A 16,544-nucleotide genomic window follows, 5' to 3' on the forward strand; every position below is an offset into this window, starting at 1 on the left:
AGAAGGACACTCCAAAATCAAACCACTGTTCTCTAGTCTTGGGTAGTGCCATAGCCTCTGTACCATGGCCTTTCACTGTCTTGGGTTAGAGTTCTCTTGCTTGAGGGTACACTCGAGCACACTCTCCTATCTTATTTCTCTTCCTCTTGTTTTGTTAAAGTTTTTATAGTTTATATAGGAGATATTTATTGTTGTTACTCTTCTTAGAATATTTTATTTTCCTTTTTTCCTTTCCGCACTGAGCTATTTTCCCTGTTGGAGCCCCTGGGCTTATAGCATACTGCTTTTCCAACTAGGGTTGTAGCTTAGTAAGTAATAATAATAATAATAATAATACTGTATACTGTACAAAATATACAGTGCCATATGCACTGTACTGTACTATTATAGTTACCCCTACAATTGAGATACATTTTCTATTGCGTGAACAACCCGTTTTCTTCAAGAAAAATTTTAATGGGTGACTATTTCATTCTTGGCTTGGCTGGCAAATCTCTTTTCTTACCAAAGAAAATTTTTCACAATGTGAGTTAGAAAAACCTTCGCATCTCGTTTCGCAGCGTGAAAATTTCGTAAGCAGATTCTTTCGTGAAGAGAGGTATGACTGTACTAGCAACAAAATTTGCAATTCCTATTAACTCTGTTGAAATAACTAGACCTTTATAATTGCAACAAAAACTTTAATACTTAAGAATACAAAGTTTACCTTAAATGTTATTGCTATTAACCAGAGATTTTGTTCTTTGGTTCAGTCATTCAATGAGTTCATCATGCATATTGCATAAGATTTTTCAGAGTTCTGACCATCCTTTACATTCAGATCTTCCTGGACAGTGCCATCCTGTTCGTAATACTAGGCATGCATTTAATTCAAATAGACAGCCCTTCTCCATCATGAGGCTCAATACTACACAGCATTCCAGAAGTTTTATTCCAGCTGTGATCAAGTTGTGGAATGATCTTCCTAATCGGGTAGTTGAATCAGTAGAACTTCAAAAGTTCAAAGTTGCAGCAAATGTTTTTATGTTGAACAGGCTGACATAAGGCTTTTTATAGTCTATATATGAATCATATCTGTTTTAATGTTGTTAATGTTTATCAAGATATTCATCTTAATTTTTCATTACTTATATCGTTTTTTTTTATTTCCTTGTTTCCTTTCCTTACTGGCTATTTTTCCCTGTTGGAGCTCCTGGCCTTATGGCATCTTGCTTTTCCAGCTAGTGTTGTAGCTTGGCTAGTAACAATAATAATAATAAAAATAATAAATAATAATAATAACATATACATATACCAAGGCACTTCCCCCAATTCTGGGGGGTAGCCGACATCAACAAAGAAACAAAAACAAAAGGGGACCTCTACTCTCTACGTTACTCCCAGCCTAACAAGGGACTCAGCCGAGTTCAGCTGGTACTGCTAGGGTGTCACAGCCCACCCTCCCACATTATCCACCATAATAATAATAATAATAATAATAATAATAATAATAATAATAATAATAATAATAATATTTATAAATAGGAATTAGTTTGGGAAGCTTTCTCTTTTCCAAGGTAATTTCTGACAGCACATTTCATTTAGATTTAAATCATGATTTTTTAATCTGATTTAAATCATTTTAATTCAAATAAAACCAACTCATATATATATATATATATATATATATATATATATATATATATATATATATACATATATATATATATATATATATATATATATATATATATATATATATACATATATATATATATATATATATATATATATATATATATATATATATATATATATATATATATATACAAACTTTAAATATGCAAAATGCTCAGAACAGCAATATTTTGAATACTTGAACACAAAACCAGACTCAACAGTATAATCACCCAATCCATGTAATAAGGCCCTTCTGAACCTTACCTTACAGTGCCAGTACTTTTCTTCTAAAATACTGATAGCTATGGAAGGAGGATAAAGTGTAAGTTTAATCATGAAGACTTAAAAAAAAAAAAGTTGGACTGAATATCATAAGGTAGATTGTCAATACTGTTATGCATCATCTAAACTAGATAAATGAACTTTAATCACAGTACTATCAAGAGTGGTTTAGTAGGTTTTGAAAATTATGAAGTTTAGATTTTAGAAATCATGCAATCACTCTTCAGAAAAAAAAACAAGAAAAATATTTAGGTAGAAAGCTGACCCTTCAAATATGATTTATTCAATATTTTTTTTGTCATAATGGCAGTCTGACATATATTAGCAAAACTCCAAAGGTTTCTTTACATTCAGAAACATTACACAATAGCTATCTAATGTGTATGAAAGAATGTTATCAGTTATTCAGCTTAGATATTCAAACAAGGATACATATATTTCTATATATATCCATCAATCCTATAGATACATCATTTGCAGTTCAAATGTTTCAAGAGACAAGTATTTTTAAGTCTTATATGCAAAATTAGCACAATGGCTATGAGCAATTGTTCTTGCAAGCTCGAGAGTTACAGGGTCTTTTCACTGGCTAGACAGTACTACAATCGACCCTTCTCTCTTGTTACAATTCATTTTCCCTTTGCCTACTCACAAAAACTGGATAGTCAGGCCTATTCTTTACAGATTCTCCTCTGTCCTCATACACCTGACAACACTGAGATTACCAAACAATTCTTCTTCACTCAACGAGTTATTGCCCTGTAATTGTTCAGGGGCCACTTTCCTCTTGGTAAGGGTAGAAGAGGCTCTTTAGCTATGGTAATCAGCTCTTTTAAGAGGACACTCCAAAATCTAACCATTGTTCTCTAGTCTTGGGTAGTGACATAGCCTCTGTACCATGGGCTTTCACTGCCTTGAGTTAAGAGTTTTCTTGCTTGAGGGTACACCTGAGCATACTATTCCATCCTTATTTCTCTTCCTCTTGTTTTGTTAAAGTTTTTATAGTTTATATAGGAGATATTCACTTTAATGTTGTTCCTCTTCTTAGAATATTCTATTATTCTTTTTTCCTTTCCTAATTGATATATTTTCCTTGTTGGAGCCCCTGGGATTATAGTATCCTGCTTTTCCTACTAGGATTGTAGCTTAGCAAGTAATAATAATAATAATAATAATAATAATAATAATAATGAACAATATGCAATTAGAATACTCGTTAACCGGAGTTTTATTCATGTTATCTATGCATGATAATTTATAGCTTTTAGCTCTGTGGTGCTTGATTATACTTAGGAAATTATCTATACAGTGTATCGTGTAATAACAAAACTATATTCTCAGTTTTCCGGCACTTTGTAATATTATCTTCAAAATTCGGCATTTACATTTAATTACGCAATTTGCATATCCATAGGTTCCCAATAAATTTCCTGTTTGATTCTTCATTACGGACACAGTTTTCCCTGATTCCAAACAGAATGGCAGCTATGAATATTGTTTGTTTTCTTGCCTTAATTTATAGTTTGTTAGTTTATATTTGGCAGTATATTTTCTTGAAGATCTTTTCTCCATAGTATATAAGGGTATAATATTAAATGTCAGTCTTATGCTACTTTGTTTACTATCATACTACCCGCACCACCGCTCCCCCTGGCACACATTCCTCGCCCGTCCCCTCCTTCCCGATTGCCTTCCGCCTTCAACCATGCAGTCGTCTTTTCCCTTTCATGTTTTCATAATTTTTTTCCTTGTGTTTCCTCATAATTTTCTTTACCAAATCCTTTTCCTAACATTTCTGCTTCTCCTCGCTCTCAACCCTTTATTGTTCTCATTTCTCGAAAATCATTCACCCTCTGAATATCTGCTACTGCCTTCCTACCCTCCCCACCAGGTACCTCCAGCCTACCCACCCTCTCCCACACACAACACACTAACTCATTCCCGCTCTTAAGCAAACAGTTTTTGTTTTTCTTTTTTCTATCTCCAACTTTTATTCTTTCTTTCTTTAACTTATTAGCTCTCTTTTAGTTAGTTAATACTATATTTTATCACTATTTCTTTTTGCTTAAAGCTTGTGCTTAGGGATACTTCATGCCCTTTGTTCTGTCTCTTGACTTATTTCCTTTGCTTTTCCTTCCAGTGATCCTTGACTTCTACAAGACTCTCTGCTATAACACTTTCCTACTGATGAACTTTGTCTGTCATAATTCTTACATTTTGTGGGCCTAAAAAGAAGTCTCCCTACCATGCAACTTGCCTCCCTTACATGGACACATCTCTTACACAGAAAGCTTTTAAAGTTAATCTCACCAGTCACTTTAACTTATATACCATGTTTGCTTCAGTACATTCTATATAATGGTTTCACATTAATAGTTATCCCCCTTATGGAATGCTAACGCAAGAGCCCATGGCTTGCATATTAATATGAAAGTCTCTCTAAAAGCAACCAACCAACTAGCAAAACAGCTGATATCTGATTCGTTTCATAACAAAACAGCGTTTTTTGTTCGGCTGTTACTGTAGCTATATGGGTTTACGCAATGATTAAAACATTACTAACGATACTTTTATTATCATCTTTTAATGTTCTAGCCCACTGAAGTAGAAGATGGGATAAATAATCATTATTGGGTTACTGTAGATGTCCGACGGATTCCCTAAAGAAGACGACACCGATGTATAAGTAATTGCGTCAATACTAAAAGTTGGCTGCGTAGAACTTCATACAAAAATGGTTAGTGGTGGTACAGTAGTATAAAATATGTACACTTAGTTAATCTTAAATTGTATACATTTGTACCGTACAAAATTACAGTACAGTTATTTTGTTAATTGTAAATGTAGGCTATAAACGCAGTGAGTCAAGTTGTCCGAACAAAAACGGCGAACACTTACAGTATAGTTAAGCTTTACTATAGTGATAGTAGTATATTTCAGTAATAAAATGTATACAGTAATGCCTCACATGACGAAATTATTTCATTCTGGAGTGGCTTTCGTTTCAGGAAAATTTTGTGTTATGAGTCACATTTTACATGTAAATCGCCTAACTTGTTCCAAACCCTACACAAACACCACATTAAATTTTATAATAAAGCTACAGTATAACCATAATGAAATACTATACAGCCAAATACATTTGAACTATTCAATATATCTAAACTAACTGTTAATACCTGTAAATTAAGTAGTTATTAGAACATAATGCAATCATAAATGGAATATAATACAATACACACAGTACAATACTGTACATATACAAAATATACAGTACCATATGCACTGTACTATTATTGTGTGAACAACCCATTTTCTTTCTTTTTAATGAGTGACTATCTTATTCTCAGCCTGGCTAGCAAATCTCTTTTCTCATCATGAAATATTTTTCGCAATGTGAGTCAGAAAAATCTTTGCATCTCATTTCACAGCGTGAAAATTTCGTAAGGAGATTCTTTCTAGAAGAGAGGTACAACTATACTACAATATCAGCAAGTGTTATACGGTATTTCTAGATATGAACAACTACACCGTGATCGAAACCAAGTAAAAACAATACAGTGATACCTCGGTAGTCGAACGACTCTAAATTTGAACAAATCGGAGTTCGACCAAAAAATTTGAGTAATTTTTGCTAAGGTGGTGTTCAAACAAAAAATCGGAACTTGAACACAGCTGAACGCGTGGCCGAGTGAGATGAGCAGAAATCTCGGCTACTCTCGCCTGATCGGGTAGCATCATTTCAAGAGAGATCGTCAGTCCGACAACACGCGTTCAGAATTTATTGCGATTTAGTGCGTTTTATTGTCTTTTTTGCCGATAACAATGGGCCCCAAGAAAGTTAGTGATAAGGGGAAGGATAAGAGGAAAACAGTGAGAACAACGATTGAGTTGAAGAAGGAAATTATTGCGAAATACGAGAACGGTGTACGAGTGTCTGATCTAGCTTTACAGTATGGCATGGCGAAGTCGACTATTTCGACCTTTTTGAAAAATAAGGAAGTGATAAAGAAAGCTAATGTGGCACAGGGAGTGACAGAAATTAGTAAGCAAAGGCCACAAGTAATTGAGGAATATGAAAATTTGCTCCTTAGATTTATTAAAGTAAAGCAGTTGGCCGGGGAAAGTATAAGTGAAGCTTTCATTTGCGAGAAGGCTCTTCATATTTATGAAGAATTGGTGAAGAAAAGTGCCTGTACTAGTGAAAGTGATTCGTCATTTACTTTTAAAACAAGCAGGGGCTGGTTCGAGAAATTCCAGAACAGAACTGGTATTCACCGTGTGACTAGGCATGGGGAGGCAGCCAGTTTGGATCAGGCGGCGGTTGAAAAATATGTTGGCGAATTCGACCGATACATTAAGGAACAGAAGAGAAAAAGCCCCTGAAGGAGATTTGCCCGACCTTTTACTGGAGAGAGAAAAAACCCCTGAGGAGAACTACTCAGCCACTTCATGGAAGGGGACTCTCCTTCCAAGCAGTAACCTCCCCCTTCCATCATCTCCACATCAATTCCTGTATGCCATCGAACCGCTGCTCAATGGTACAGTAAATGGTTTAAAATTGTTTTATAGAATTTTCCGACCAATTTCGTACACATTTAAATAATTATAATTGTTTAGGTACACGTTTCATTAATATTTTGGGCATTTTGGAATGTGTAGGAACGTATAAAAATAAATACCATTATTTCTTATGGGGAAAAAAGGTTTCGGTACTCGAACAAATCGGTGGTCAAACACTGATCCCGAACGGATTATGGTCGAGTACCAAGGTATTACTGTATTAGGCAATAATTAGTGAGTTAATTATATGACCATAGGCAAGGAGCAGTGTGTTGTTAGGTTAGGTTAGGAGTTATCATACCCTAGGGCACCAAGTATTTGTGAATTTGTGCTTTTCGCGCCTGTCTGTTACCTAACCCTAGCTAAGAATGAGGGCTGACTGTATCACTCTGGCATATATTTGGAAATAAATTATTATGGGGAGGCTTGTTAATAAATCCACATATATGTATCATTTCATATGCTGCAAATCTGAAAAGTTATGTACTGTATATACCACCCATAATGCTTGCTTGTATTGAGGTTAAAGCCAGTTTCTCAAAAATTTCACATTTATACTTGCACTCTTCGGGTAATGTACAGTATTATTTGCAGATTTCTAATGTTAAGTTTCACATTTTGATATGCGCTTTTTACTAATGTACCTGGCATTTCTAACTCTTAAATTTTCATGTTTGACTCGCATTCTTTAGCAATTTTTTATAATGTACAGTATTATTTGCCAGTTTCTAATTCTAAATTTTGCATTCTGACTTATGCTTCTTAACATTATGCTGTATTTGGCAATTTATAACACTAAATTTCATGTTTTGACTTGCGTTCTTTGGTAATTTTTCGCTGTTAAGAAATTTGGTGTCAAATTTAGGCTTTCCACATGATAAAAAATTTGCGGATAACAAGAGTTGATTGTACTTCAATTAGTATCTTTGATACTTTGGTATACAGTATAAGCAAAAAAGATTTTAACACCGAACAATATCTTTTGATGGACTTTATAGTTTGTTTTATAAAGCAATTACAAAAATAATTAAAAATAAGTTTAACTTAACAGATCAATACATCCATTCAGCCAGCTAATGTTAATATACTGTATTTAAGTGAAATATCAATAATGTAAATGAACATAATGTTTCTTCGATCAAATGTACATTGATTAATTGATCATGTGGGCAAATGTTCTTTAGTCATTTGTCCAGTCACAGTGTGTACAATGTACAATCTAGTGTGAAATATAAGAAAAAAAAAACTAAATTTCATGAATTGTACATTTTTGTACATTATGTCTTACTAACAAAATACCCATTTTCCCATGTAAGGAAGTGTTACCTTTTTCTCAAGGTGCTGTCTGATGAAAAAGGATAAAAAAAAGGTTGGTAAGGCTAGCTTTGCTCACCAGCACACCCTTAAATCATCACTTTAAAATATAGGGGACCCCCCCACACATTTTTGCATATGGCCCTCAAAAGGCTAAAACTGACCTTAATAAAGACTAAACATATGCTGTATAGCAAGACAAAACCAAAAGCTAACTTCTCTATTAATTAATTACATCAAACAGAACTACGCTCATCAAATATGCACAGAAACTCGACATGCTATTCTCAGCTTATACTAGAACAAAATGCCAATAGCCCTCTTTCAAGCTAGAAATAAACCAATACCTTAACCCAACCACACAAACACATCACACCAATCAGTTAAGAACTGAGAAGACACCAAACCACAATGGATTACAGGAATATGACAATCCCCCTGGATAAATGAAGTAAAAATTCTTGAAGTTTCACGACTGGAACTATTGTTTGATAATATTAGTACCAGCCACCACATACTTCCAGCTAATGGCAATTTTCATTTAAATTGAGATTGAAGTGTCAAGTATATTTTATAGCACATAAAGGAGCTAGATATAAGCAATTGATTTGTGATAACACAAAACCTATACTGTATCTGCCAATTTAATGACTACTTCTAAATTAGAGGGTTAAGCGAAATATAATATAATGTAATAAACAGTTGATAATTTATCTTTAAAACAGAGTAGAATACTTCACACATCACATAACTGTAAAGGAATGACTTCAGGTTACAATTTTTTTGTTTGATAGCATAGGAAGGAACCTTGGAGATAATGTGTCTATAAATCCTAGTTTTAAAGAGGGCACAAAATTTTAAGAACCTTTTTCCAAGCTACTGTACTTTTAATCATCATCAGTAAAACACAGTGATTTAAAAGATGAATAATGAATCATTTCAAACCCCTGTGTTCTACATAACAAAAATACAGTATATTCATCATAATCTTTAAAAAAAAAACTTCATTTGCTAAACAAAGTAAACAGTAAGGCAAATACTTCTATCTTTTCACATTAAAGGTCAAATGACACATAAATTAGAACGGTTGCAGTTTTGCGACTTCAACTTTATAACGAATTAGTTCTTAGTGACTGGTTAAATGACTTATTAATAATAACCATTTAGTAACTATTTGTTGTTACTTTAATGTTAAATATGTTAGCATGATTGGTTTAAAATAAAGAGTTCATTACAATATACGTTAGTTTTCCTTTCAGTCTTAAAACCTCATTATCAGATTTTTTTATCATGAGAAATATTGGGGCGGCTGTCTGATGGAAAGGGAATAGGGTAGTAACATAATCATACATATTTTGGAAAAACATTCTATAATTAAATTAAGACTCCTAGGGGGTTGCACATTACTTCAGCCAACATGCTTGGTAACTTGAAGGGAATCAAACATCTCTTTTGTCTACTTTTAGACACATTTTTTCATTAAAGCTTATGGTAGAGTAAAACACCTATCTAAATATTACAGCCATATTTCCAAGGTATCTAATAAATTATAGAAGCTGTTGGTGCAAACATTATTAAACAATCTTAAGACTTAAAAACAGATCTAACCTTGTGCTGCAGCCACTGCAGCTGCCGCTGCTGCTGCCTGCTGCTCCATTTGTTGCTTCTGGCTTGCAAGAGACTGTATCTGACCATTGGCATGTTGCACAAATGCATTGTGCTGTTGCTTGTACCCCTAAAACAGCAATGAAAACTCAAGAAATTAGGGGAAAACTACATGGACAACTGATAAAATTAAATACAATCATAGGGTCCTATGAAACTGCTGAAAACTTTTAAAATAAGAGTACAAATCAAACAACTTTCTAGGGTGTGCTTCATCTCTAGTAATTTGGGTCTAGCAATCTTACAACTGAGGCTCTATATTGAAAATTCATTACTGAATAGAAATAAAAATGATTAAGACAATTCTATACCATCTGTAGCTAGCATGAACATCACTAAAGAAACTCACAAATTTCATTATGTTATACATTATAGTACATGAATTAATTTCTACACCAACTCAATAACAATGCTACCTAAGTTATTGCACTTGTCTTATACTCAAAGTTTATTATAAAACAAATTTTAGAAGTAAATTTTTTTTCCCTAGCTATACAAACCTGAGTCCTTTAAAATAGGGAGTCTTAATTGGAGCTGAAACGGCTGTTGAAATCGTTAATGAGGTACTAAACGACAGGTAGTGAGCACAGAAGAGTAGCCACCCTCCCCACTCACTATCCTATCAAACTCTTCACTTTCGACATTTAGCTTAGGATTGATTATTAGATATTATCTAGAATCATAATTGGCTTTGGACTGATGGATGGCTGAGGTGGGAAGTCAAACCTTAAAAGACTCAGATTTGCAAAGCCAGGAAAAATACAAATTACTTTAAAAATTTGTTATGGCCCGATGCATACTGTATAAACAAACCTTACAATCTTTAAAATAGGGAAGCTCACTTATTCGTTGGTAGGAAGTTCCCCTAGAACCCCTTGCACAGAGTGAGGGAGTTGACTCTAGCAACCTCATAACAAACATTTATAGGGATGAGTTGACTGATTGAGCCTGACCAGTACTTGGTTATGTAGCTGGTACTTGATTGATGAACAATTCTTTCTCCCCCAAAGGGGAGTTGCAGTCTGGAATGAAATACCTGGCACAATATGGCCAATGAGTAGGCAGTCATTTCACCATCCTCCCTTAGAATTACTACTTACTGATACAGTCTAATAAGAATGGTGCTAAAAAATGTAGCTTACCATCATCAATGTCAGATACAGTAAGTAATCAGTACGCACGTTTCATTCCCTCACAGCTTATCATGCTACCTTTCCTTCAGGCTTATATTATACACTTTACCATAGACATGATGCACCCTGTCCATTATGGGAGCTGGGTTGGCTACCCAACTACTAGAGCTGCCACCCCAGGGCAAAGAACCAAAGTGTTGAAGGACTCATGGGTATGCTCCCTTGAGTAAAAGGCTGTGAAGGTTATCTGTCAATTCTCCTTCATCACCAATCCAACTGCAAAATTCTACAGTATAAATTGGAACCAATACCTCTAACTTTATGAGCTCTAGTTCAAGCTTGTACCTCGACTACCTCAGAGGTTGATTGTCTCAGAAAGCCAGAAAGAGACTGTTCGAGCTAGACACCTCTTTCTTGGATGGTTACAGATGAGTCACTGACATTCAAGCCAGAGATGTAGAGTCCTCTTTAGATATAACCTCAGAGACCTCATGGGACACAAAACCATCTCCTCTTGATTATCACCACACGCTTCATGAAGCAAGGGGAGAAAGGTCTTGAAGATAGTCTGCTACTCGCCAACTCTCTTCACCAATGTTACTGCTAGCAAAACGACAGTTTTAAGTCTTATGGCTCATATGGGTCAAACTTAAGCGATTTGACAACTCGGGTAATACAGTTCAAAGCTCTTCACATGCATAGACAATTTCCACAAAGTGAAGTTTATGCTCATCAGTTGGTAGACAAGGCTCAAGGCTGAGGCGTAGCCTTCCACTGTAAAGACTGACAGGCACTTCTTGGTAAATATCGACGAGTAAGTCCATAATCTGCAATAAGGACGATAACATCGAAATATCACTCGGTTTGTGGTCATCTAGGAACAAAAAGGTTCATCTGAGACCTAGAGTGATCAATAATGAACATGGGGAAAGACATAGGCTTCCCAGTTGTACCAGGCTGACAGTTTAATGGTGTGATTTGCCACCCATATATTTAAATTGGCAACATACAAAGAGACAGGGAAACCATATGTGTTGTTTGTTGACTAAGGTACTACGACAGTACTGTTGCTCATCAACCCTTCTGAGTGCTTTCTCAAACGTTCTTGCAATGCTTTGATATTTAAAATGTTGATGGAAATGCATGTCTTCTACTGACCACATACCTGACATGACCAGGTACCCAGGGTGAAAACCTCAACCCTTCTTTGATGCATATAAGAACAATTTCATGTCTGGAGGTGGGGCATCAAGAGACTAGTGAGGTTTCCTTTGTCCAGCCACCAGGGAAGATCAGACCATACCTCCTGTCCCATTAGAACTGGAGGCCGACCAGCGACCAGCTATCCCCCATCACCACTGATGGGATCTCCGGTGGAGATCTGGTAGTATCCTCTGGACAGAACAGAAACAACTCTCTGAGGTTGATGTGACTGTCTAATGGAATACTTTTACTGCTGCTGTGTTTATCAGCATGCTTAGATACTTTAACCTCTGCATGGGTGTGGGATTAGACTTCTCCTAGTCTATCACAATCTCCAGAAAGCAGCAAAGGGTGAGGTTACCTCAATCCTATATCAAATGCCTTTCTCTGGAAGCCCGGAACACCCCATCATCAGTACATATCAAAAAACGTATCCCGTACAAAACCTAAGCTGCTATCATCGTGAACAGCAGTGAAAAGTCCAAACAGAGGGTCCTTTACTAGTTTACTGTTCAACTGAGGATAAAGTGGAGGTATTTTCAAGAATAACAATGAATGGGTTCTTGAGAGTACACATTCTTCAAATCCACTGTAAGCATGAAGAATCCTTCTCTGATGGAACTCAATACAGCTCATATCATTCCACCCTGAATCTGATTGCTGGTCTCCAGGAGGAATCAACTGTATAAGCCCAGAGATTCATCTTGACATCTTGAATATCTTTGAGCAGAACCTTCTCCAACATCCCTTTCACCTCTACAACAATTCTAGGGATTTCGGTGATATTAGAGGATAGTTACGAATGCTATGTTTGCAAGATAGAAGCAGGACAGCGGTCCAAAAATGGTAGTACGAATACTGAAGAACAATAATAAAAGCCCAATGGCATAAATTCATCGCACTACTATTCACTACGATTCTTGAGGTTGTTGCACTGTGGTAGAGAGCTAGCGCACACCTGTGTAATAAAGAGATGTTAATTGCCGCTCATCTGAAGATCGCACGAGAGAATGATTAACAAGCAAAAGGCGAGAAGCGCATGGTTGGCGATGTTTACTTTCCTCAAGGGATAGCGAAGAGTTGTTAATGGCCGACGGGAAGGTTGGTTTGCAACCAAAGGTTACTGACAAGCTGGCGAGGCCTGACGAGTCGGGGAAGAACCAGCTGATGGCGCTCAGCGAGTTGGTGATCGATGAGTCGTCGATTGGCGAGTTGGATATCGGCGAGATGGAGAGCAGCATGATGGAAATCTGCGAGATGGAGAGCAGCATGATGGAAATCTGCGAGATGGAGAGCAGCACGATGGAAATCTGCGAGATGGAGAGCAGCATGATGGAAATCTGCGAGATGGAGAGCAGCACGATGGAAATCTGCGAGATGGAGAGCAGCACGATGGAAATCTGCGAGATGGAGAGCAGCACGATGGAAATCTGCGAGTTGGAGAGCAACACGATGGAAATCTGTAAGCTGGGGATCAATGTGTTGCAGATCGGTGTGTCAGCGAGCTAGAGATTGGTGAGCAGGAGATCGGCAAACTGGAGGTCAACGAGGTGGAGATCGGCGAGGTGGAGATTGGCGAGCAGGAGATTGACGAGTTGCCTATCGAAGACCTGGAGAAGGGATGTAAACCTTGGAAGGACGCACATCTGCAGGAGTGGATCGCGAACAAATCCTTGACCGTAAACGACGTGCAGCTGTCTGAATAGGAGAGTCACGAACCAAGGTGGTCTGTTGAACGCCACAAGGTTGGCAAACAACGAGACCGTGGCAAATCCAAGATGGGTGAAGGTCGGGAACCAGCAGAACCAGAAGGGGGAGGATTCCTTCGAAGAGGAATCCTGCGAAAAGATCGGCGAAGCGTCGAAGAGACATCTCTTCGCCAAAGGTGAAGGAGCCCATCTGAGGTGAAGAGGTCAAGCTCGGCAAGGGCGACAACCATGATGTTCTCAAGAACAAGAGAGGTAATCACTCGCAGGAGACATGCCTAGAACTTTGCTCTACCCCCGAAGGATGGTCGGAGAGCGGGGGAGCGCAGTCTTCGGCGGTGGCAGAAAGCACAGAGGACAAGGCAGGAACAGAGTCAGTCACCAGGGCACCATGAATCCTCAGACACCACAATGTCCACAAGGGCCAAAGAATCAACCTCAGAGGCAGAAGAGCGCTGCACCTCCCTGAATAAGATGCAGCCACTCCTGTAAAGAGGGAGAAAGAGTCAAGGACTCACTCGGGGGGAGAGGCGGGGCTGCTTTGCTAGGGAAGCAACACCGTCTATCAAGGACCGAGGTTGTCCAGGAGTTAAATGGCCTGCGCTGCTACTCGACGGTACCCAGGAGAAAACCACTCGAGAAAAGCTTCAGAGGAAGGTCGGGGGGCAGAAGAAGCTTTGGGTTTCTTCTACTTCGATGTGACCTTCGAAGGAAAAGAATCCCTTTAAGACTTCTTCTTTCGCCGTCACCCTAACCTTTCCTACTGGGATGCAAACCACTCCCAACATTCATTACATTTATTGTCCGCATCACACCGTTGCCCCATACAAGCCGGACACAAAAGGCAGAGATCGGTATCCTCGGCAGAAATGAATGTTCTGCACGAGCAACCATTGCGTCCAGGGCAAGCACGCATGTCCAGAAGAAGGGCGCACACACACACACACACTGAAAAGAAAAACAAAACAGGTTAATAATGGCAGTCCAAAAAGGTGAGGAGGAAGAGTAGTAACAACCATTCTCCATCAGAGCCAAAAGCAAAGTGAAGTACTGTCACAGGTTTGTGAATGAGAGGGGTAGCTACTACTGCCCTAACCCTGCTAACTAGCAGGATTTGTGGTTAACCCTCGCTAAGCTCTAATGGCTCGTCCTTTCCGCTTCGCCGAAAGTAATACCCCTATAAATAGTTACAGAACAAAACTAGTTTAACAATAGCAGTCAAATTTCTTGGCCACGTACTAATGTATTTGGAACATAAAAGAATAAAAACGTTAACTTGTATGAGCAATCACAGCACAGGAAATACGTGAGCTAACTCGGAACCATGTGAGAATTATAATCAAGCCAATAGCAGATAAAACTAACCCTTTGAATCCCATAATACCTTACAATACTCAAGGTTTTTAAATCATTTTAGTGATTTTATTTTTGCTTTAACTATGCAAAAACTACATACCAATGGAAAGAAAATCTATTTAGCTACACTATTTAAAATAGATATGCTAAGATAAATTAAGTAATATCCTAAAAGAAGGGCCTAGGGCTTGGGTGATCATTTATTTGTGCCAGGCTGGGATTGAAAAGGTTAATTTCCATGTACACGATTTTAAAGTAGCATTTCTGCTTGCTTTCCAAAAAAATTAATTGCTGTCCAACATTAAAAATCCCTGGTAAACTGAAAATTAACCAATATTTTTAATATAAAACATAATTATACTAACCTCAAAAGTTGCATCAATGTGTTGATTAATGGTGGCAACAACTTGTGGGAACTCATCAATCATTGCCTTTTCAAAATTGCCCCAAGACTCAACAGGGTTCTTCAGCTGCATAACCACATCATCCTCAAGTTTTATTTTTGATTCCCACAAGTTGAGTAACTGTAAAGAAAGTTTCAAACATTTCTTAAAAGGAAGTATAAAGAACTGAAATCTTTTTTTTTGTAAAATTAATGGAATGATTAAAAAAAAAAAGCTGAAAATCTATGAGAAATAGCTATATCAGATTATATAAAGGCTCTGTTTATATGCAAGGCTGCATCCACGAAATGTTTATCTGCAACATCGAGACTACATGGATCCCAGATGCCCTGCTCACATTTTAGATGTGTACACTATGGTGAAGTGATAGGGCACTGCAAAAAGCATTCAGCCCTAGTTGCAGTGCACTGCACCCAGGGTTTATAAAAACAAAGGTTTGACAGAAAAGTTTCCAACTTGATTATCAATATTTTTTTCAGTATAACTCAATGCAGTAAACAGCTCCAATTCTGATCACAAAGGAGGTATCATTACTAATTAGCAACATTGCTAAAACACACAACACAAAAATTAAAACTGCACTAATGAATAACAGATCATAAATATCAATCATCCAAGAGGATTTCTCCAAATTTTCTATTTTCAACATTCTACAGACAATTTTCATATTAAAAAAAAATAGTGATTACCTTGTCAAGCTTTGATTTTTGGTCCTCTGAAGCGATCGTCATGGCATTGCAGAACATCGGTGCTAAAACCTTTTCTAAAGCTTCTTTAAGGTCATCTGCATTTTTCCTCACGCTGTCAACAGGAACATGAAGAATGTAAGCAAAAATAATAATTTCAAATATTTTTTTAAATTCTTTCCAAATATGGCCATCAGTATTATCAAGTAGAACCAGTGCAGAAACGCCACAACAATCACTCTACTCACCAATGATGAAGGACGTCATTCATCAGGTATATGATGTGAAGTTTATGGTTGAATGGACCATTATTTGCAGTAGCCCTGAGGATGAATTATTTTATTGAGGAAAATTAATTTCACTTAAAAATGCATTACTTATGTGCTAAAACAATAAAGGAAAAATCAAAGATAAATCTGGTTGATGATGCAGGTAAATATGACAAATTTGAATGTAATTTGTATTTCTAATAATACAAACCTTGAGCTCTTTATTAGTGAATATATTTTTGGTTAAGCTGGAAGACTAGCCATAAGACTTTTAGTGAGGTGTAACTACCCAACCATTAATTAG

The 16,544-nt window shown here is 37.0% G+C and overlaps 1 protein-coding gene across 1 annotated transcript in view; it reads right to left on the reverse strand.

Annotated features, from left to right (window-relative positions):
- LOC137621551 (calcium homeostasis endoplasmic reticulum protein-like) overlaps positions 1-16,297 on the reverse strand; it is a 55,869-nt gene extending 39,572 nt beyond the window's left edge. Inside the window, exons 1-4 of the mRNA XM_068351941.1 lie at positions 16,220-16,297; positions 15,975-16,086; positions 15,247-15,405; positions 9,427-9,553 (exon numbers count right to left, since the gene is read on the reverse strand). Coding sequence (XP_068208042.1) covers positions 9,427-9,553; positions 15,247-15,405; positions 15,975-16,086; positions 16,220-16,242 — 421 coding nt within the window. The 5' untranslated portion in view covers positions 16,243-16,297. The remainder of the gene's footprint in view (positions 1-9,426; positions 9,554-15,246; positions 15,406-15,974; positions 16,087-16,219) is intronic.
- Positions 16,298-16,544: the final 247 nt, after the last annotated feature.

Source organism: Palaemon carinicauda, chromosome 28 (assembly GCF_036898095.1).
Source record: "Palaemon carinicauda isolate YSFRI2023 chromosome 28, ASM3689809v2, whole genome shotgun sequence".
Taxonomy (NCBI): domain Eukaryota; kingdom Metazoa; phylum Arthropoda; class Malacostraca; order Decapoda; family Palaemonidae; genus Palaemon; species Palaemon carinicauda.